This window comes from Schistocerca gregaria, unplaced genomic scaffold (assembly GCF_023897955.1).
Source record: "Schistocerca gregaria isolate iqSchGreg1 unplaced genomic scaffold, iqSchGreg1.2 ptg000449l, whole genome shotgun sequence".
Lineage (NCBI taxonomy): Eukaryota > Metazoa > Arthropoda > Insecta > Orthoptera > Acrididae > Schistocerca > Schistocerca gregaria.
In genome coordinates this window covers 13,021-36,855 of record NW_026061870.1, presented here as the reverse complement: position 1 = coordinate 36,855, position 23,835 = coordinate 13,021, and the positions used below count along the sequence as shown (strand labels likewise).

Genomic DNA, 23,835 nt, shown 5'->3' with positions numbered 1-23,835 from the left:
GAAATACCAGGTATGAACTTAAGTTAAACAAATAGGGGAAGCTTAAGTTAGTAAACAAGACGCAATGATTCTGTGACGATCTGCTTAAAAGTGAGCACCCAATAATGCTTCAATTTATTTGACAATTTTTTTTTCACTGCAAAGGTATAAACAGTATTAAACTGAACACTTGTACACTAGTGCAAAATCTCTACTGAATTTGAATCCCTTGAATCAAAGTGTTGAGATTCATTCTGGGCAGTGAAGTGGAGGATGTCAATATGGACCAAACATGGACAGAAGTAGAGGAAGCAATGAAGACTATGGAAGGAGGAAAAGCACCAGTATTGAATGAACTAAGGATGGAGATGGGGAGGGCCTGATATTGTTGAAGTGCAGTGGTTCTATAGGGCGCTGAGAACAGTTTAGACAGAAAGGAGAGCACCTGAACACTGGAGAAAAGGAGTCACAGTACTGATTTATAACAAGCATTTTAGAAAACTATGAAAATTATAGGGGAATTACTGTCACATGCCCTAGTGCCTAGGTATTGGAGAAGATCCTGGAGAAAATAGAATAAAACATGACACGAGGAGAACTGAGAAAGGAAAATGGACAGTGGATCTGATTTTCAGTGTAGAGCACCTACAGAGTGAGAGACTATAGATATGTTTAGGATTTAACAATGGTATCATGGGTGCTGAGGAAGCATATGACGGTGTGGAAAGAAGAAAGTTCTGCTAAACCTTTGGAAAGGGAGAACTGGGTTGCTGACAATGAGAACAAAAGAAGTGTGTTGTGGAAATGTGGATTGTGTAGGAGTAGGAGAAGAGAAGACAGACTGGTTAGAATAGAAAAATGGGCTGAAGAGAGGGAGTGCACTATCGCTCCTGCTTTTCATCACCATTACAGTTGAGATAATGACAATAGTGGCAGGAGATGAAAATACAGAAGCACTAGTGTTTGTAGAAGAATTAATGGTGTGGGGAAATGAACAACAAGAGATACAAGAAAAGCTAAATGTGTGTGGGGAAACGGTGGAACAGTATGGATTAAAATTTAATGCAAAGAATTGTAAAGTGAAGGTGGCATGAGGTATAGAAGATGAGGAAGTAAGTACTAAAGAAAGTGCAATGTTTTAAGTACCTGAGGAGCATAATAGAAGGTAGAACAAGGTTAGTGAAAGGAAAAGGCAATCCCACGGATTCCTACAGAGTGTACGAGGCCCGGTGTGAAGTAAGGATGTACCAAACAAACGCAAGTGTTACACCAAGCATATTATGCCCCACTACTTACATATGCACCATAAAAGTGGGTATTGCAAAAAATACAGGTGAGCAGGATACGTGCATATAAAAAGAAATCTCAAAGATGCAGAATAGACCTTACTAGAATGGACTGAGTAAGGACTGAGACAGTCAGAGAAATGGCAAAAGAGAAGCCCTTGAAAAAGACCACAGAAACGATAATACTAAGGTGGTATTGACATGTTAAAAGAATGGGAGTTGGCAGAATACTGGGACCAGTTCATGAAATGTCAAGAGGAGGCAAGAGATCTAGAGGATGACCAAGAGATGGATGGACCATTGGAGTGAAGACATGTCTGTAGATGAGAGAAGGCTGGGACAGAAAGGAGAAAGAAATGTGGTGGGGCCACGGAGAGGCCAGAGTTCCAAGTAGACCCTGACAGGGGTTGCAACCTGCGCAAGATGATGATGATGATGGTTAAGTAAGGATTGACAGCAGTGAAAATGATTTCAATGAAACATGTAGCTTTGTATTTTTAACAGTTCAGGAACCTGGATGTAAAGCTGAAATTTTGAAACAAACGTTACCTTCTCTGAAGTATTCTTTTATCTGCTTAATAGAAAGCTGGCTCAAACCAAAACACACAGAATGCTATACATCAAAGGGCTACAAATATGGAAACAGTCTCTGCAGATATCTGTTCTGTAATGCTAATGATGCTTCCAATGAAATTGACTTTAGAACACTGGAGCTTAGTTGAGAACGTGTTGAAAAATGTTTTGGCATCACAGATCCCAATGAGATTGGCTAGAAGTTACTTTAATGTGTATCTACAGAGTCCCTGATGCAGACAAAAATATACTTCCTGAAAGCTTACACAATATACTTAGCTAAGTGACAAAGTGGGAAAAAATGTTACAATGATTGAGGGAGACAAACTCAAACTCTGACGGTATATTTAACAAACCTACTGTAAATATTTTATTGACCGTGCTAACAATGATTTCCATGACACGTAATCAAAACCTTTTAGACTAAAAGCATGTCTAGACACTGTATTTGTTAACTGTACAAATACAGAACATCGGTAGGTATAATTGAAACAAACTTTTACTGTGATGATACATACAGCACAACACTTTCTGTGTGAAATGCCAACTTCAGAAAGCAGTGCCTGAGTAAATGAAAGTAAAATAATTGACACTTTGTTGTTACTACAACAAAAACTATTATAATAACTGTGTGGTCACACAAAGTAACAAAATTTATTTTTTCTTGACTCTTAACAGCCTATGAACAATTTTTCTGTAAACTTCTTGCCGTATTACTACAGACAGCCAATGGCCTTGCCGAACTGATAACACCGGTTCCCGTAAGATCACCGAAGTTAAGCGCTGTAAGTTTGGGCTCGCACTTGGATGGGTGACTATTTGGTCTGCCGAGCACTGTTGGCAAGCGGGGTGCACTCAGCCCTTGTTACGCAAACTGAGATGCTACTTCATTTAGACGTAGCGGCTCCCGTCTCGTAAACTGACATACAGCAGGGAGACTGGTGTGCTGATCATACACCCTTCCATACCCACACTGACTGACGCCTGTGGCTGAGGATGACACTGCGCCCGGTCATGACGGTTGGGCCTTCTCGGCCTGTTCAGGTGTAGTTTAGTTTCTTGTTCCTGCAGACAAGGTATTTCAATGAATTTGTTGCCCTATTCCTGCACATAGGCGATCAAAAGACACCAGAACAATACGCGCTACGCTACAGTACGAAAACGGCCATCAAACTACGAAACATGGAAATAAGCTGAACTGTACGCCTTTTCAAATTGCTAAAAAGCATCCGCATACAGCAAATTTTGTGCATCTATGAAACAGCTGTTTAATCCACAGTCATAATGCAATCAGTATGTGGGGGAGCGTCCTATCGTGCATATTTTAAAACAATATTTTTCCAGTTTCGCACTATATTTGCTACTAATGTAGTTGTACTTTCCAGAACCAAATTACGAACAATATACATCAAAGGGAATATTGAAACGATATATTAACGTCATTCTTTTAACATTTAATCTTTCTTTGATGACAAATTCAAGACAAAACTCCAACCCAAGACACCGCAGTGGCATACTCATGTCATCTGACATTAATATGTTCAGTTCACAGTTGTTTACCATCTAGCCAATAGCGGTAGCTATCGAAAATGAAGAAATTCGACCACAGGTGCCCATAGACCTGGCAAATTAGGGAGCTTTTGTTTATTGGTTTCAATCTATTTCGTCATACTACTATCTTCCCACAAATACACTGATAGATAACAACCCTAAAAAATCACCATTCTTTCAACTTTTTTCTATGATTAAAAAAAATCCACAAAGATGTATGGTATGCAGCGTATGCTATTAACTTTGGTTTGTTGTTGTTCGGCGGCGGGAAACGTCATCGTTTGTTTTCTAGTGTATGGTAGTGTTGTTATTATGCCGCGCGCAGCGAAAGTGGTATGGAACAATTATAAAATAATAATTTTTTTTCAAACATAACAGTTCTCTGAAACATATAACGTACATAAATTGTGTTGTACAAATAATACGATGATTTCACGTTGATCGTTGGACAAGTTTTTCGGTATATATTACTGTCAGAAATAGTTATCGAGTTTATTATGGAATTGTTCCATTTCACTGATAAAACTTGAATATCAGTGGCACGCTGAAAGCGACTCGTCTTTCACAATGTATGTTAACAAGTTTTATGTTCCCGTCGTTGATAATGTAGAAAGTGATAAAAATCAAGAAAGAAAGAAAGAAAGAAAGAAAACTGAATTTCATCATTAATTATTCACGAATGCAACTTGCACCGGAGAAGAAAAAAAAGTGATAGGTTACACCAGTTCTATTCTCACGTTTTCGCGTAATAATGACATGATACACAACTTTTTATTTGTTACTATTTGCAGCCTCCCTTTAATTATTCTCAAGTCAGCAGTTATAACACAGACGCAGAGCAGATATAGAGTTGGCTGTGAGTAGGTGTTGATTTAAATTAATGTAGAAGGTGGAAGAACAGAACTCGAACCTAGATCTCCTGCTTTCTAAACAGATGCTCTAACCACTTATCCATCTGGACAAAGTGGTCATCGCAATTGCACAGAGCACCCCTAGCACGCCTCCCATCAGGCCCAAATTCACAGCATCTCCACACACTACTAATGTAGCGCCCTTTACTCAGTGTTCGTGACATTTTGCTGATTCCCACAAGAGTTCATGCCAGGTTTGCATCCACATGGAAGAGATCACTGGGCGCTCTCTCCTTAATTGTATATATGTGGTGTCTGTTCTTTTGGACATTTCCAAACGATGTCCAAAAAAACAGACAACATTTCGATTCAGCAGGCATTACGAATTACGACATAAATGAATTACAGACATTGTTTCCAAGTGAGCATCGATTTAAATCAATGGAATAAGTTGAAAATTTGTGCCGAACCAGGATTCAAACCTAGGTGTCCTGGTCACTAGGCACATGCTCTGACCACTAAGCCATCCAGACACAGTGGTCATCGCAATTGCACAGACCACTGTAGCATGTCTCATGTTAGACTCTAGTTCTCAACTTATCCACACATGACCAATGTAGTGCTCCTTGCCCGTTATCCCCATTACTGTAGCATTTCACCAATTCCCATAAGAGTTTGAACCTGGTGTGCATCTGCACTGAAGAGATTATTGGCCATCTCGCCTTAATTATTTACGTATGTGGTGTCTGTTCTTTATGACATGCATTTGTGATATAGTTGAGGCCTTCAGCAAGTAAACATATTTATTAATTATGTTTTATCACCTTGAAGTGATGAGGTAACTGGTTAAAGAACGTGTTTCCTGTTTGCAGTGGTTTACTTCGTTGTAGTGTGGTGTGTAGATGATTCATATTCAACTCCAACTGTTTTCTGTGCCATAACAATGAATGTATTGTGTGCATTATGTTACTCTGTTGTGTGTATATTTGTGTCAAGAAAGCATTTGGTCAAATAAATGGTACCAACATTCAATTTACTCTGTGCATATTTTTTGATTGTTTATCCCATTTTAAATCTTCCTGGTTATCATACAAATTCCAAAACAGTTATAGGTCTTAGTTTTTCAAGAGCCTTACTGAATGATCTTACAGTTACCAATTGATGCTTGTATTTATCTTTTTTAAACAAGCATTCCTATCATTGAAATGTTTCTAAAAATACAATTTCTTACGTGACATGTACATTTGAAATTGCTGGGGGACCAAGGAATCAGCATAATTTGGATGACTTTAGGTCAGTATTTCAGAATTTTGCCAATATTATCTGATAAACAACACTGTGTGTTGTAGCTTTGTGGCAACCATCATTGAATTGTCTGTTTCATTTCACTAGCACATAGTTTTCAGTTGTGAGTCTTGTTACTGAACATTTCACTAACGATATTTCAATTTGTTTCACTTATGTGTAACAATTAAATTATTATTACTTTAGTTTGTCACTTTTTGCTTGCATAAGAGTGCAGTACACAGATTAATTCTGTCTACTGTATTTGGGAGATCAGAGTTCTTCTGTCCGCAGCATCATATGAGCGAACAAGGTTCACTCCTCTCTGTTCCCAGCAGCCTTTACTTAAAGTGCTAACATGCTGTGGAAACACTTTATGTATGCAGTCCATAGTAATGCCTTGTTCTCGTTAGCTAATTTTGCAAATGATTTTTTAGGTTTTCAGTTAGTCGTAAAGGAAATGTAGGCATGCTGAAGTACAGAATCTTCTTCGAGATCAAAATTTCTTGCTTTTTGTTCTGGTGGACCTCTGTGTGCTAACATAAGGTGATGTTTCTGAGTTGTTCACAAAAGTATGACAATTGACTGTATCACAAATCAGAGAATCACGCAAAAGGAAAAGAAAATGTGTAGCCTAATCTGAATGACAGGGTGTTGGGGTAAAAATTGTAGATCGAGATTAAGGCTTAACTACATTCATTCATTCATACATACGTACATACACATATTGTATTTCAAAACTACTGTCATGGAGAGCTTTTGGGATGTGGAATGAGTCAAATTATACACTAATAGGCAGAAGTAAACACTGCTGCCATCTCAGCCAATGACAGCGATTCCACCCGTCAGCTTTGATCCGTAGCATAACTGTGTTGTTTCGTGGTATCATTGAGGTGCAGCGTGTTTAATGTGGATCATGTTTCTAGAGGGTGTTTTGAAGGAAACTGTGCCGTGCTCTAGTGTTGGAAGTTCATTTTTCTAATTCATTTGTGAATGTGTAATGTTAGTGCCATATTGGAGTTTTTTGGTGTAGTACACCATGATTTTGGAGGTCTGTGTTGATTTGGCAGTGAGTAATTTTAATTTCAGTAGATATTGAGTACAAATTTGTTTTCAGGTTTTTAGTTTGCCGTTTGAAATTTATTTGTTTGTTTAATTTAATTTTGTGTGTTTGTTGTTCATTTCTGTGTATGGATCTGATTGTGAAATTTAATAATCAGTCATTAGTGGCAGCTGTCATAAAGTTTTTATAGCTGTTTTGCTGATTGCCAAGTACGTTAGGTACCACCAATGTGGTGTGTTGATGAAGTTATGGGAATGGGATCGGTAATTGGGATATAGAAAACTTAAGTCCCAAATATGTCATAGCTCATGTATACTTGACACTGCGTCCGTACAGAATGAAGCATAACAGAAACTGACTAAAGTAAAGTTAAGATGGAGTCTCGACAGAGCACTACAGATGTCCAAGGGTGAGGGCGTGTGAGCATCGTTGGTGAAAATCGTACGTATGGGCAGGCACACCACAAGTACTTCCATCTCAAACGAGGTGGGTTGCGCAGGCGGAGCGCTGAGAGGCAGGTCCACTTCGTAGTCAGTCAGCCACTGTGGCCAGATGAGACTGCGGCCAGCCCAGGAGTAAGCGGGTGGGATGGTCGATGACGTGGTGGAGGCGTGTGTGGCTCTTAAGTGGATCGAGCCGTCTGTAGAAATGAAAGCATGTAGAGATGCTCAGTCACACTCGTGTTTGCAATGTTGACGTGTAAGAGACCGTCCAATGGTGGGACCTTGGTATCTGTCAAAAGAATGAGCACTCGGTCGTCAAATGCCACTATAGAAACATCGTTCACTCGGTGTGGCGACACGCTGCAGGACAAACTGATAGTAGGTGTGTGTGTCTCCAACATTAGAGGTGAGGGTGCGAAACCTGTGCGAGGTGAAACGGGGCAAGGTTGGGAAACTAGCCAACGGTGGTGAACAGTCTGCGGAACGGTGCTGAACAGTCTGCGGCGGAAGAGGTGTGTGGTGAGGTTGATGGGAGCACATCTTTGTTCTCGATCACGGATGGATCGTCTGCAGAGTCCGACTGCAGCGGTGGGAGACCATCAGGGTTGACGAAAGCCGGTTTCAGGCGATGCAGAGAAACTGTCTGTGTGCGGTCTTTAATCATGATATCAAAAGTCATGTCCTCCCGCCACAGGACCTTGTAGGGGCCAAGATAAGGAGGTTGAAGAGGCTGCCTAACTGCATCATCATGCAGCATGATGTTGGAGCAGTCGTAGAGTGCGGTGGGAACATAAGTCTTGGGCGGTGAGTGACTGACGGGTGGGTGCAAATGCGTTTGTTGAAAATGCGTTCATATGTTGGACAGAGGCCAGATCGGAAAGATCAACACTGCGGGAAACAGCACTGATCCTCAAGAAGAAATCCGCAGCAACATTATCTGCACCCTTGATGTAATGTACGTCCGTTGTTAATTGAGAAACCAGGTCAAAGTGACGGTAACATAGAGGGGGTGGTTCCGCAGATGGGTTGCAGAATGCTTCTGCCAGTGGTTTGTAATCGGTGAGGACAGCAAGGAGCTCTCTACCAAATGCAGAATAATTTCTCTGAGCCGTAGATAGTTTCTTGGAGAAGAACTGAAGGGGAGAAACAATGTTGCCCTTGCGTTGTTGCAACACTGCCCCCACTGCAATGTCGCTGGCGTCCGTAGTGATGAATAACTCAGCTGAGGGGTTGGGGTGGTCGAGTGTCACAGCATGAGCTAAAGAAGTCTTCAGAGCCTTGAAGGTCTCTAGCATCGGAGCAGTCCAAGAGACAGGTTTGATACCGGAAGTTTGTTTGCCTGATAGTGCATCCGTCAGGGGTGCCTGAACAGCAGCGGCGGAAGGCAGATAGTGATGATAGTAATGGATGGTGCCGAGGAAGCGGCGTAGATCTTTGTAAGTAGCCGGGGGCAACAGAGACGTGATAGCCTGCACACAAGATTTCGGAATGTGGTCAGCGGAGATGGTGTGACCTAGGGAGGAACCTGACGCCTGGCGCAACTGAAACTTGCTTTTGTTTTCCTCGGTACTGTTGGAGTTCAAGGTCTGGAGAACCGTAGACAGATGATTTTTATGTTCCTCTGCTGAGCTGCTGAAAATGAGAATGTCGTCCAGATAAGTAAAGCATAAGTTGAACTGTCACAAGATAGAGCCAAGGAAACATTGCCATGTTTGCACCGCATTCTTTAGGCCGAACAGCATGAAGTGCTATTGGAATAAACCGAGCATCGTAATAATAGCCGTCTTAGGAATGTCTTCTGGCGCCATAGGAATCTGGTGGTAGGCGCGTTTACAGTCAATAACACTGAAAATCGTGGCGCTGGATAACATATGAGTGAAGTCATTGATGTTCAGCACTCGGTAATTGTCTACATCTACATCCATACTTCGCAAGCCACCTCACGGTGTGTGGCGGAGAGTAACCTGAGTACCTCTGTCGGTTCTCCCTTCTATTCCAGTCTCGTATTGTTCGTGGAAAGAAGGATTGTCGGTATGCTTCTGTGTGGGCTCTAATCTCTCTGATTTTATCCTGATGGTCTCTTCGCGAGATATACGTAGGAGGGAGCAATATACTGCTTCTCTCTTTGGTGAAGGTACGTTCTTGAAACATTAACAAGAGCCCGTACTGAGCTACTGAGCGTCTCTCCTGCAGAGTCTTCCACTGGAGTTTATCTATCATCTCCGTAACACTTTCGCAATTACTAAATGATCCTGTAACGAAGCGCACTGCTCTCCGTTGGATCTTCTCTCTCTCTTCTATCAACCCTATCTGGTACGGATCCCACACTGCTGAGCAGTATTCAAGCAGTGGGCGAACAAGCATACTGTAACCTACTTCCTTTGTTTTCGGATTGCATTTCCTTAGGATTCTTCCGCTAAACCTCAGTCTGGCATCTTCTTTACCGACGATAAACTTTATATGATCATTCCATTTTAAATCGCTCCTAATGCGTACTCCCAGATAATTTACGGAATTAACTGCTTCCAGTTGCTGACCTGCTATTTTGTAGCTGAATGATAAGGGATCTATCTTTCTATGTATTCGCAGCACATTACACTTGTCTACATTGAGATTCAATTGCCATTCCCTGCACCATGCGTCAATTTGCTGCAGATCCTCGTGCATTTCAGTACAATTTTCCATTGTTACAACCTCTCGATACTCCACAGCATCATCTGCAAAAAGCCTCAGTGAACTTCCAATGTCATCCACCAGGTCATTTATGTATATTGTGAATAGCAACGGTCCTATGACACTCCCCTGCGGCACACCTGAAATCGCTCTTACTTCGGAAGACTTCTCTCCATTGAGAATGACATGCTGCGTTCAGTTATCTAGGAACTCCTCAATCCAATCACACAATTGGACTGATAGTCCATATGCTCTTACTTTGTTCATTAAACAACGCCTTGCGGAAGTCAAGAAACACGGCATCTACCTGTGAACCCGTGTCTATGGCCCTCTGAGTCTCGTGGATGAATAGTGTGAGCTGGGTTTCACATGACCGTCTTTTTCGAAACCCATGCTGATTCCTACAGAGTAGATTTCTAGTCTCCAGAAAAGTCATTATACTCGAACATAATATGTGTTCCAAAATTCTACAACTGATCGACGTTAGAGATGTAGGCCTATAGTTCTGCACATCTATTCGACGTCCCTTCTTGAAAACGGGGATGACCTGTGCCCAATGCTTTGGAACGCTACATTCTTCTAGAGACCTATGGTACATTGCTGCAAGAAGGGGGGCAAGTTCCTTCGCGTACTCTGTGTAAAATCAAACTGGTGTCCCATCAGGTCCAGCGGCTTTTCCTCTTTTGAGCGATTTTAATTGTTTCTCTATCCCTCTGTTGTCTATTTCGATATCTACCATTTTGTCATCTGTGTGACAATCTAGAGAAGGAACTAAAGTGCAGTCTTCCTCTGTGAAACAGCTTTGGAAAAAGACATTTAGTATTTCGGCCTTTAGTCTGTCATCCTCTGTTTCAGTACCATTTTGGTCACAGAGTGTCTGGACATTTTGTTTTGATCCACCTACCGCTTTGACATAAAACCAAAATTTCTTAGGATTTTCTGCCAAGTCAGTACATAGAACTTTAACTTTCGAATTCATTGAAGGCCTCTCGCATAGCCCTCCTCACACTACATTTCGCTTCGCGTAATTTTTGTTTGTCTGCAAGGCTTTGGCTATGTTCATGTTTGCTGTGAAGTTCCCTTTGCTTCCGCAGCAGTTGTTGTACCACGGTGGCTCTTTTCCATCTCTTACGATCTTGCTTGGCACATACTCATCTAACGCATATTGTACAATTGTTTTGAACTTTGTCCACTGATCCTCAACACTATCTGTACTTGAGACAAAACTTTTGTGTTGAGCCGTCAGGTACTCTGTAATCTGCTTTTTGTCACTTTTGCTAAACAGAAAAATCTTCCTACCTTTTTTAATATTTCTATTTATGGCTGAAATCATCGATGCCGTAACCGCTTTATGAACACTGATTCCCTGTTCTGCGCTAACTGTTTCAAATAGTTCTGGTCTTTTTGTCACCAAAAGGTCTAATATGTCATCGCCACGAGTCGGTTCTCTGTTTAACTGCTCAAGGTAGTTTTCAGATAAAGCACTTAAAAACATTTCACTGGATTCTTTGTCCCTGCCACCCGTTATGAACGTTTGAGTCTCCCAGTCTGTATCCGGCAAATTAAAATATCCACTGAGAACTATAACATGGTGGGGAAAACTACTCGAAATATTTGTCAAATTATCCTTCAGGTGCTCAGCCACAACAGCTGCTGAGCCAGGAGGCCTACAGAGACATCCAATTACCATTTCTGAGCCTGATTTAACCGTGACCTTCACCCAAATCATTTCACATTTTGGATCTCCGTCAATTTCCTTCGATACTATTGCACTTGTTATCGCTATAAACACCCCTCCCCCCTTCACTGTCCAGCCTGTCTCTGCGATATACATTCCAATCTGAGTTTAGGACTTCATTACTGTTTACGTCTGGTTTCAGCCAACTTTCTGTTCCTAGTACTAAATGAGTGTTGTGACCATTTATTAATGAGAGCAGTTCTGGGACCTTTCTGTAGACACTCCTGCAGTTTACGATTAGCACATTAATATTGTTATTCCCTGTTGCATTTTGCCTACTCCTACCTTGCTGCATCTCAGGAGGCGTCTTGTCGGGCCTACGGAGGGAATTCTCTAACCTAAAAATCCCCCATATGCACTCCACACGTACTCCGCTACCCTCGTAACCGCTTCCGGCATGTAGTGCACGCCTGACCTATTCACGGGGACCCTACATATCTCCACCTGATAGCGGAGGTCGAGAAATTTGCACCCCAGATCTCCTCAGAATCGCCTGAGCCTCTGGTTTAAGCCCTCCACTCAGCTCCACACCAGAGGACCGCGATCAGTTCTGGGAACGATACGACAAATAGTTAGCTCTGATTCCACACCGCAAGCGAGGCTTTCTGCCTTCACCAATTCCGCCAACCGCCTTTACGAACTGAGGATGACCTCTGAACCCAGACGACAGGAGTCATTGGTGCTGACATGAGCAACAATTTGCAGTCGGGTACACCCAGTGCTCTCTATCGCCGCCGGTAGGGCCTCCTCCACATCTTGGATGAGACCCCCCCGGCAAGCAGACAGAGTGAACACTGGCCTTCTTCCCCGACCTTTCCGCTATTTCCCTAAGGGGGCTCCATCACCCACCTAACGTTGGAGCTCCCAATAACTAATAAACCCCTCCCCCCTTGCTGAAGGAGCAGCCGCATGTCCACTCACAGGCAGAGCGCGCTATGCCACTCGGCCAGCCTCCACATTTACCCTCCGCCTCGTGTGCTGCGAATGCCGTAGAACCTGCCACTCCCCTTGGGGAGAGGGTGGACCAACCGCGCCCGGTATCTGCGAAGTTGTCTCGACAGCAGGGACAGTGGGTAAAGTGTGTAACACCTGTAACTTGTGACGCACCAGACTCCCCACTGCCGCTACACTCCGAGGCAGCAGCCTGAAGATGGCTGACCGTGGCCATCAACACGCTCAGCTGTTCGCGAACAGTGGCCAGCTCCTCCTGCGTCCGTACACAGCAGTCACACATCCTATCCATCCTAAGGAATCAATTTACTGAAGAGAATTAATCAACTTTTAACTAGACTGCTAATTCACTAAAGGCGGCTGACCATTGACTAAACTGTGATTGCTAGCCACTTATTGTAGAAAACAAAATAGTACTACCTGTGTCTGGACTGTATTGAAAACAAACACTAGCACTACTGGCACTATGGCTGACCAAAGGGACTCTCTCTGACTATTCAAAACAAACACGAAATCTATGGAACACTATTAATAGCACTCGACAATTAAAGCTTCCTAAAAGCAAAACTACACCGAAGAAGAAGTGACAAGTAAGAAAAATACAGTAAATACTTAAATTAAGGTAGCTCACTGCACAGCAGACGTGAAGCAGACAGCGGTTAGGACGACACTGACACTGACACTTGTCCATAATGGTACAAGCGTTTAAGTGTCTGTAATCACCGCACGTTCAAAAAAATCCATCGTGTTTGGGGACGAAGTGGATTGGTGAAGACCAGTTGCTGTCTGAAGGTTGCAGAACACCTGCAGTCAAAAGTTCATTAATCTGCTTCCGGGCTACCCGCAACTTGATAGGGTTAAGGCGTTGGACCTTATGGCTAATAGGAGGACCGGCAGTGGTTACTATCTTGTGTGTCACTCCATCAGTGACGGAAGAAACAGAACTGCGCTTGAGATTGGTTAACATCCTGGCACCGAGTTTTCAGATGAGTACAGCATGATCCGGCATAGCCATTAGCGCAAGTGGGGAAAAGTAGCATGAAAGTCACATGTCTCTTACTGGAGCGCGGTGTGCGCTTGTTTGCAGGGGGTGGGTGCATGCGCAGAACCGAATGAAGGGGAATGGGCGGCGACTGTCCGCGGTTAACCTTGCACTAGACAACCGGCACGGGTGAGAGCAGCGCTGGCATCACATGTGGGGCCACAATGGACACTGGGTCATGTGGCCGGTGAGTGAGAGAGGGGGTAGCTGTCCAAGAGGTGGGCATGGTCGCAACATGTGCGCGACTGTCATTAGCAGCACTGTTTAAACACACGGCACTGGATGAGGCGAGTGCGACAGGGTATTGGAACGTTACACACAAGGAAAGTTTGTGGACTAACATGGTGAGAGTTCGAGCTAGGCCGAGCAATCTTGTTTAGGTGGCGGCGCTGCGAACTGCAGTTGCAGAAGCAAGGTATGAGCCGCGACAAGTTTGCTTTAAGTGGATGTCCTCTTTGTCCTGGCGGAGTTGTGTTGCCGAGTCATATTCTGACAGTAGGTCGGTAATGTAGGTCACAATGTTACCTGTGAGGGCAGAGCACTCGCGTTTGATATCGTATGTTGCAGTGGAAACAGAGCATTGGACATAGGTGCGGGTGCACGGTATGCGAATGTTTGTAGACTAGTGGGGCACTGAACTCTGTATGACGTTCAGAGATAGTTCGTCATGAGACAAAAAATCCATACCGAGGATCGGTTCATCGATGTCAGCAAGGAGATGGGGTCACTATAACCTTAACTGAGCCTGAGGTAGGTTACGTCAGCACATTGACAGCTCGTGGAAGTTACATTGTCTGTGAAGAGCGGGTGGAGCCATCGAAGTAGGTATGATCGAAATGTCAGCACCAGTGTCGTCCAGAAAGGCTAGACCTGACACAATATCAGTCACATAGAGACGACCACTTGGCCGGGCGCTCAAGTGAACAAAGTGTATTGTAAGAGGATGCCTGTTATGTTCCCCACAGGACTCAGAGTCTCTTAGTTCCTGCAGTCGGCATTTGGCTGTTGGCGTGGCAACCTGCCCTTCTTGGTGTCTTCGCCGAACACTTTGTGGTACCAGCAGAAAGAGTGAGGAGGAGATGGAGACTGCGACAGCGGGGGTGGCTTGTCCTCGTTGATTTGTTCTGGTAAATAGACTGGTGCGTGGGCGATCCTGGAGTGCTGTGCCGTCCAACGGTGTGGAATGAACTGGCTGATGTTGCCACAGCAGCAAATACAACTGGTCAGCAATGCATAGATGGGAGTGAATGGACTCGAACAAGTGTGGTAACAGATGGATCTGTAGATCGGTAGGTAGTTTGGCAGACCACACAGTCCATAGATGGCGTCAAGTATGGTATGCTCATTCACGAGCAATCGAAGGCAGCGCCAGAGTTGTGAGGGGGTGCGTTCCCCCAGGTGCTCCTCATAGAGAATCTTTATTGTTAACTCTTGCAGGCAAGTTGTTCCAGTATAGTCTTCTTTGCAAACTCGTATTTTAGTGCAAGCGGTGGCGAAAGGAGCAGGTCACAAATCAAATCAGAGTAGTCGTGGAGGTGTGTGACGAGGCAGAGAAACTTTGAGTGGTCGTCAGACACATGATGCAACTCGAACAGATGCTCAACGAGCACGAACCACAATGCTGGGTTGTCCTTGTGTAAGTGCGGCGGCCAGGAGGTGGTGACGACGGTGGCTTTGGTGTCTTCTGGGGTAGCGGCTGAACTGAGGTTAAGTCAGAGGCCAGCGTGGTAGGCCCGCATTTAAACCAGGCAAGCGAATCTGTAATAGCAGCAGATGGTATAGTTGACTGTGTGTCATGTAAACACGGCACGGCAGGCACGGACGGTACCGTGCTAACAGGCAGATGGATGTCACATGAGGGGGCCCACAAACTGGACTGCGAGTGATGAGTGGTGGATGGAATGACCCACTTCCAGAACAGGGTGAGAGACCAGCATGGCAGACACAGGTGGCACTGTGAGAGTGGCAGGCGGTTGAGTGACTGGAAACGGAGAGCCCTGCAAGTAAGGGGTGGCAGATGGGGTTGCGAACACCACCCGCATGTACACTATCTGATGCATAACATGCCTGTGGTGGGCCACTGAGGCAAGGTAAGGGTCCATGCTATGCGAAACACTGAATTGTGCGTGTAAATTGACTCGGAAGACACGAATCACGAATGAACTGCGGTGTAACCATTATGGGAACACGATCGGTATTCGGGATATAGAGAACTTAATTCCCATATATCTAATAGCTCGTATATCTTTACACTTGACACTGCGTCTGTACAGAATGAAGTATAACAAAGAACTGACTAAAGTAAAGTTAAGATGGAGGCTTGACAGAGCACTTAGAGTTCACAGATATTAAGTTTCGTGGTCGATACGAACTATTGATGCCACAAAGTTAACTGGAGTTCCTCTTTCTCTATCAGGAACAAATATTCCTATGGAGGCACCATGGGGATAATGTTTGGAGACAAATTAGTAGAGGGTCGTGGTTCAAGCAATCTGGGCTGACCTTTCAACATATTGTGTTGTTGATGTACTGTTGGTATGGTTGTTATACTACCTGGTTTTGTGTGTATGAGACTGATGTGAGTGATAGATGTGTGTTGGACTGATATTATCGTGAGGTGGGTTCTGAGTTTATTAAATGTAATAGGTTTTTTTTGGGGGGGGGGGAGGGGGAGTCTGGGGATAGTTGTAGAAATTAATAAATCTCAGTTTGGGAAGGCTAAGAATGGGAGGGAGAGGCAATCCTGTGGGAACATGGGTGCAGGGGTCAGTTGTTTATGGGGGTGACGTGTTTTCTCGGATAGTGGACTTATGTACTAAAGGGGTTGTGGTTGTGTTAATAGAAGAGTATATTGCAGAGGAGTCCAGTTGACATGGGATAGATTTTCTTTTGGGGTGAAGGGATTTTCGTCATTTAACTGTAAATCATGGACAGAGTTTAAGGATTATTCAATTTTTTTTGGCGGGGGGGGGGGGGGGGGGGGTTGCACGAGTATTGTAGAGGGTTATTGAGGACCTGTCATCTGTGTTATAGGGAGAGGGAGAGCAGCACATCAACTGTATAACTTATCTTGATGATTGTTGTTGTACTGGAATGTTACTGTTCATTTCAATTTTTTTTTGAAACTTGTGGGTAAAATGTATTGGCTGAATGTTGTAAAATGTATTGGCTGAATATTGTAAAATGTATAAGCTGAAGGTGGTTGGCTGAATTAGGAGGAAATGGTATTGTGGTAGGAAGATGGTTTTCCTTTGGGCGGGGGGGGGGGGGGGGGGGGGGGGGATTTGGTTCATTTGCCTGTGTTTTTATTTGTTCTGAAGTTCTGAGTGAGTGTGGATATGAATGTGGGCAGGTTTTTTTCTGTTTTATGTGAGAATTTTGTTGGGGATATAAACAATCAGCACATGGGAGTAGAGACACTATGGAGAGATGTGTTGCCATATGTGTTAAAAATCTGTCTTAGTGTGAAAAATATGGAAACTAAAAAGATTTGTGTGCAGGAACATATAGAAGCATTTACGTGTGAGCTTAAACTAAATAATGGTACTTTTATAATTGGAGCCGTATATAGGTCCACATTGGGAAATCTTCAGTTAGTTTTGAAAAACCTGGATTCTTTGTTTTGCTGTCTGTCAGTGAAATTATTGTTTGTTGGGATTTCAACGTAGATTTTCTGAAAGAGTCCGATAGAAAGCTTGTCCTTGGAGTAGTAATACTTGGTTCTTTCAATTTGACATGAGTTACTGATTTTCCTACACAAATGTTACAGGAAAACAGCACACAGATAATGTCTTTATAGACCAAAATAAATTTAATCAAGTAAAAACTTTTCCTGTTAAGAATGGTCTGTCTGATCATGATGTACAGCTAGATTAGATTCAGTTTTTGTTTCATACAGTTTATGACTTAGCACCATACAGTAATGCAAGACAGTCCTCCAAAATATTGCATTCGCTTAATGATTTAACAATTGAAAATTTTTGGGGAAGCTTAATATAATTAAAAGAATTTGGAATATTGTTAAAAGGGAAACAGGGCAACCTAGAACACAGGAAGACTGTATTTCTATCAAACTCAATGAAAAGTTTGTTAATATAAAGTCAGGCATAGAAAATATTCATTATAAAATGCAGGCAGTATATGGAAGAGGCAATACCTATGCAAATTTGATAAAATTCAAATTCAAACCACCTCTCCTACTGAAATTAGGAAAATAATAAATTCACTTAAAAGTAAAAGTTCACATGGAATTGATGGCGTTTCCAACAGAGTACTACAAGCTTGTGCTCAACAGATAAGGAGGATTCTCAGCCATATATGTAGTAGTTCGCGGAAGCAGGGCATTTTTCAAGATAGGATGAAACATACTATTGTTAAACCATTGCATAAAGAGAGGGTAGGTCTGATGCTAACAACTTCTGCCAAATCTCACTTTTGACAGCTTTATCCAATGTTCTTGAAGAAGTAATGTATTCAAGAGCAGCCTCACATATTTGTAATAGTGAAGAACTAATAAAATATCAGTTTGGTTTTTAGAAAGGGTTTTCAACAGAAAATGCTATATATGATTTCACTGATCAAATATTAAATGAATTGAATAATCAGACATCACCCATTGAGATATTTTGTTATCTGTCGAAGGTGTCCCATAGGGCTCAGTCTTGAGTCCCTTATTGTTCTTAGTATGCACTATGTGATCAGCAGTATCCGCACACCTACCTGAAAATGACTTAGAAGTTCGTGGCGCCCTCCAACAGAAATGCCGGAATTCAGTATGATGTTGACCCACCTTTAGCCTTGATGACAGCTTCCACTCTCACAGGCATACATTCAATCAGGTGCTGGAAGGTTTCTTGGGGAATGGCAGCCCATTCTTCACATATTGCTGCCCTGAGGAGAGGCATTGATGTCAGTCATTGAGTCCTGGCACAAAGTCGGTGTTCCAAAACATCCCAAAGGTGTTTTGTAGGATTCAGGTCAGCACTCTGTGCAGGCCAGTCCATAACAGAGATGTTATTGTCGTGTAACCACTCTGCCACAGGCTGTGCATTATGAACAGGTGCTCAGTTGTGTTGAAAGATGCAGTTGCCATCTCCGAATTCCTTTTCAACAGTGGGAAGCAAGAAGGTACTTAAAACGCTAATGTACACCTGTGCACTGACAGTGCCACGCGAAACAACAAGGGGTGCAATCCCCCTTCACGAAAAACACGACCACACCATAGCACCACCCCCTCAGAATTTTACTATTGGCAATACACACGCTGGCAGATGACATTCACTGGGAATTTGCCATACCCACACCCTGCCATCGAACTGCCACATTGTGTATCATAATTCGTCACTCCACATGTTTCTTTCACTCTTCAATCATCCAAAGTTTATGCTCTTCACACCAAGCGAGGTGTCATTTGGCATTTACCGGCGTGATGTGTGACTTACAAACAGCCGCTTGACAATCCAAGTTTTCTCACCTCCTGTCTGTCATAGTTCTTGCAGTGATTCTTGATGCAGTTTGGAATTCCTGTGTGATGGTCTTGATAGATGTCTGCCTATTACACATTGTGACCCTCTTCAGCTGTCGGTGGTCCCATTCAGTCAACAGACAAGATCGGCCTGTACGCTTTTGTGCTGTACGTGTCCCTTCACGTTTCCAAGTCACTATTACATTGGAAACAGTGGACTTAGGGATGTTTAGGAGTGGGGAAATCTCGCGTACAGATGTATGACACAAGTGGCACCCAATCACCTGACCACATTCAAAGGCCACGAGTTCCGTGGAGTGCCCCCTTCTGCTCTCTCACAATGTCTTATGACTACTGAGGTTGCAGATATGGAGTACATGGCAGTAGGTGGCAGCACAATGTATCTAATATGAAAAACGTATGTTTTGGGGGTGACCGGATGCTTTCGATCACATAGTGTATATTAATGACTTGCCACTCTGTATTCATGAAAATGCAAAGCTAGTTCTTTTATCTGATGATACTAGTATAGTAACCACACCCAACAAACAAGATTCAGCTGAGGAAACTGTATATAACGTCTATCAGAAAATTAAGTGATTCTCTGCAAATGGACTCTCACTAAATTTTGAGAAAACACAGTATATACGATACTATACAGTAAATGGCATAACACAATTGATAAATATAGACTGTGAACAGAAGTCTGTTGCCAAGGAAGAATATTCAAAATTTCTGGCTGTATCCATTGATGAAAAATTGAATTGGGAGAAACACATCTATGATCTGCTGAAACAGTTAGCTTCAGCTATTTATGTTATTAGGATTGTTGCAAATTTTGGTGATAAACATGTAAGTAAAATAGCTACTATGCCTATTTTCATTCACTGCTTTCATATGGCATTATAATTTGGGGTAATTCATCATTAAGAGAAAAAGTATTCATTGCACAGAAGCGTGTAATCAGAAAATAGCTGGAGCCCACCCAAGATATCCTTGCAGACATTTGTTTAAGGAACTCTGGATATACACAGTACTTTTGCAATACATACATTCACTTACGAAATTTGTTATTTAATAACCCATCCCAATTCAAAAATAACAGTGAAGTGCATAGCTACAACACTAGGAGAAAGGATGATATTCGCTATTCAGGGTTAAACCTGACTTTGGCACAGAAGTAGGTGAATTATGCTGCCACAAAAATCGTTGGTCATTTGCCAAATAATAATAAAAGTCTAACAGTTGGACAACCAACATTTAAAAACAAATTAAAAGAATTTCTGAATGGCAGCTCCTCCTCAATAGATGACTTTTTAGACATGAAGTAGTAACTGTGAAAAGAAAATAAAAAAATAATTATTTTGTGTGAAGAAAACTTATATTAAAGTGACACATTCCACGTCAGTAGGAAATGTCGCATTCATGACCTATGAAACAAGTACTATTGTTCACATGCATCAAAAAAAGCTTTGCATCACCCCGGTTCCAAGAACTCTTGAAGATAGGCGTTGACTGTAAATATTGTATCACAGACACAGTCCCTTTGATTGTTCAGAAATGTCACTAAACTCGCCCAAAGATGTAAACAACCATGCACGAGCAGCGCCTATTAGACGGAGGGGGACCGACAGCCGATCAGTTCCAGTCATTCCACCAGGAAGGATGTACATGGCTCATGTTGTCTGTAGTTCAACAATGCCTAGATGATCAATACTGCAGTTCAATTGCATCCGCATTATTACTTTGTGCCAAGAAGGGCTCTCAACAAGGGTAGTGTCCAGGCATCTCGGAATGAACCATGGCAATGTTGTTCGGACATGTAGGAGATACAGAGAGACAGGAAATGCCATTGACATGCCTCACTCAGGCCACCCAAGGGCTACTACTGCAGTGGGTGACTGCTACCTACGGGTCATGGCAATGAGGAACCCTGACAGCAATGCCACCATGATGAATAATGCTACTATGAGCGTTGTCTTCAGAATTAGGCTAACTGTTCTAAAACATATTAGGTATATAATACATTAATTTTATTAAAGTTTTTACTGACTGGAAAAGATGCAGTACTTACAAGTCACATCGAAACCTGGTCAATTTTGACTTAATATTTATGACCGAGGGCTTATTTGTTTTAATATAATTCTGACATGGTCACTGAACCTTAGCAGCTGTGTTCAAAGTTTTATGAATGCCATCCTCCGACCAATAGTGCAGTCATATCGGCAACATATTGGCAAGGCATTCGTCTTCATGGATGACATTTCGTATCCCCATTGTGCACATCTTGTGACTGACTTCCTTCAGGATAATGACATCACTCGACTAGAGTGGCCAGCATGTTCTCCAGAAATGAACCCTATTGAACATGCCTGGGATATATTGAAAAGGGCTGTTTATGGGCAATGTAACCTGCCAACAACTCTGAGGGATCTATGCTGCATCGCTGTTGAAGAGTGGGACAATCTGGACTGACAGTGCCTTGATGAACTTGTGGATAGTATGCCACGAAGAACACAGGCATGCATCAATGCAAGAGGACGTGCTACTGGGTATCAGAGGTACCCGTGTGTACAGCAGTCTGGACAACACCTCTGAGGTTCTCGTTGTATGGTGGTACAACATGCACTGTGTGGTTTTCATGATCAATAGAAAGGGCGGAAACGGTGTTGATCTCTATTGCAATTTTATGCACAGGTTCAGGAACACTCATAACCAAGGTGATGCAAAACTTTTTTTGATGTGTGTAGTATGTATGTATGGGATGGGCATCAGTTGTTCGGTAAGTGATGCTTAGGTGTGTGTGTGTGTGTGTGTGAGAGAGAGAGAGAGAGAGAGAGAGAGAGAGAGAGAGAGAGAGAGAGGGAGGGAGGGAGGGAGAGTGGAGGGGGGGAGCTGTGGTTGGTTAGACCTTTTTCCTTTTTGTAAGAGTGTAGTGGATTTGTTTACAGTTCATTGAGATAATTTATGTTTGATTAATTTGGTATTATTTTTTGAGGTTATTTATTTGCTTATATCGGTGATTTTATGGAGTGTGGTCTGGTGTTGTTGATTTGTGGCAGTTGGTAGTATTGTGCATCTTGGTTGCGCTATATAGATCAAGTGAAATCTGCAGTACCAGGTTTTAGATTTGTGTGTGTTTTCGTGGTATCTCTGGCTATGTTTGAGCCATATAGACCAAGTGAAAGTTTCAGTGTGTGTGTGTGTGTGTGTGTGTGTGTGTGTGTGTGTTTCTAGTATCACTGTCTTCATTGGAGCTGTTTAGTTTAGGCAAAATGTATGATACTATTAGTTGTTTTTCGCAGTTTTGGGGTGGGATGATTGTTGAGGATTTTGTGTGCATAATTTTTGGGTTGATATTTATTTTGGAATGGTGTCATGATCCTTATTGTTATGTGTGTTGATTGACACAGCCCAAAACCCCTACTTCGAGCGGTTCCCCCATTAGTTTCACTTTATTCCTGGTGTTAAATATTCCACTTTTTAGGGCCTGTTTATGTTTGTTCATGGGTGTAGTGATAGATGTCGTGGTCTCCATATTGAAAACGCTTGAAATAGGAGTGTCACCGTCTTGAAGATGCCATGGGTTAAAGCAAATAAGAGAACAAGAACTTTTAGTAATCCCCTGCTGCCTATGTCTGTAAAATATGCTAACAACAAATTATGCCTAGTGCTTCTCTGCTCAAATTGATAATTATGAAATTACTTGTAGATTTGTTATTTCAAGGGAAAAACAGCTATTTTGAAAATATCTACTGCTCGTCCTATACTATTTAGCTGCTATTTTTATATAATACTTCAAACAAAACATTCATGTAATGTGACACAGACTACTGTCAGTTCTCTATGCATGGGTAAAGTCAGGATCTATATAATACAAATACTATTAGTATGCAGAATTTACCTTCCAGAGCCCAGGTATTGTTATAAATTATGGACACCTTGTCTGATGGGGTATTTTTTTACTTCATTTTTAAGGATTTGGGGATTTTTGTTTGCTTGTCTGTCCCTTGTCATACTGTTACACTTTTGCAGCAGAATATAAAACTGTAATCTGAACCATAGCGAGAGGTGCCCATTCTATATGGAAATATGCCCTCGGTACTTGAGGGAACATAGATATGTTAATGATTAAATTCGCATCATTGATTTTTTACAATAGTATTTGTTTTATAGTCTTGTTATAAACCAGCTTTTGGCATTCTGTGTCCTAAAAAACCAAAATCTGATTCATAACGAACTGTAAAATAAATAACTTTGGTCATGCTGAGCACCACAGCTGCTACCAGTGTTAATGATTATATGTGTTATTACATATTTATTGTGTTGCAGTTGGTTTCACTGATTGAACATCCTCAAATTGCCCATTTGTGTCATGAGTTTACACATCTAGGCCACATGAATATGTTCAGTGAACAAATCTGGTCATAACACAATAAATATGTAATAATACAGCTTAGATGGTTTTATTAATCATTAATGTAAAATAAATATTATTATGGCACATCAATAATGTGCATTTCCAGGGTTGCCACATGCTCTGGAAATCAGGGAATTTCAAATGTATCAGGGAAATTTGAAAACAGCACTGGAAAAATCTTGTTTTTGTCTCAGTAGATGAAATGGTTTGTTTACTGAGACGTCATGTGTCATCACTGGCTGGGCGCAGCTGAGAATGTGCGTCGCTTCCCTACTCCCTTATTCTTACTGCTTCTGCCCTTTATACCACTCCCCTCGACTTGCTGCCACCACTTCTTGCCACTAGCCTGGCAGCTACCGATGAGAGGCAGGAGGAGTGGTTGTTTGAATCTAATTCTCAGAGATTGTTCAGCTAGAGGTGGTGATCACGTATGAGTTGTGACTGGGTGCCTGTCTGAATACCTGTGTGCTCTTGTTTTCTGACAAAGGCTATGGCGGAAGTTTAGTTGTGAGAATGT

At 42.4% G+C, this 23,835-nt stretch overlaps 1 protein-coding gene across 1 annotated transcript in view; it reads left to right on the top strand.

Moving 5' to 3' along the window:
* Positions 1–3,644: 3,644 nt before the first annotated feature.
* The window catches only part of LOC126312747 (X-ray repair cross-complementing protein 5-like), a gene marked incomplete at its 3' end in the record, with an annotated part of 30,229 nt that continues 10,038 nt past the window's right edge, over positions 3,645–23,835 (top strand). Inside the window, exon 1 of the mRNA XM_049992244.1 lies at positions 3,645–3,722. Within this exon, the coding sequence (XP_049848201.1) occupies positions 3,702–3,722 (21 nt within the window). The remainder of the gene's footprint in view (positions 3,723–23,835) is intronic.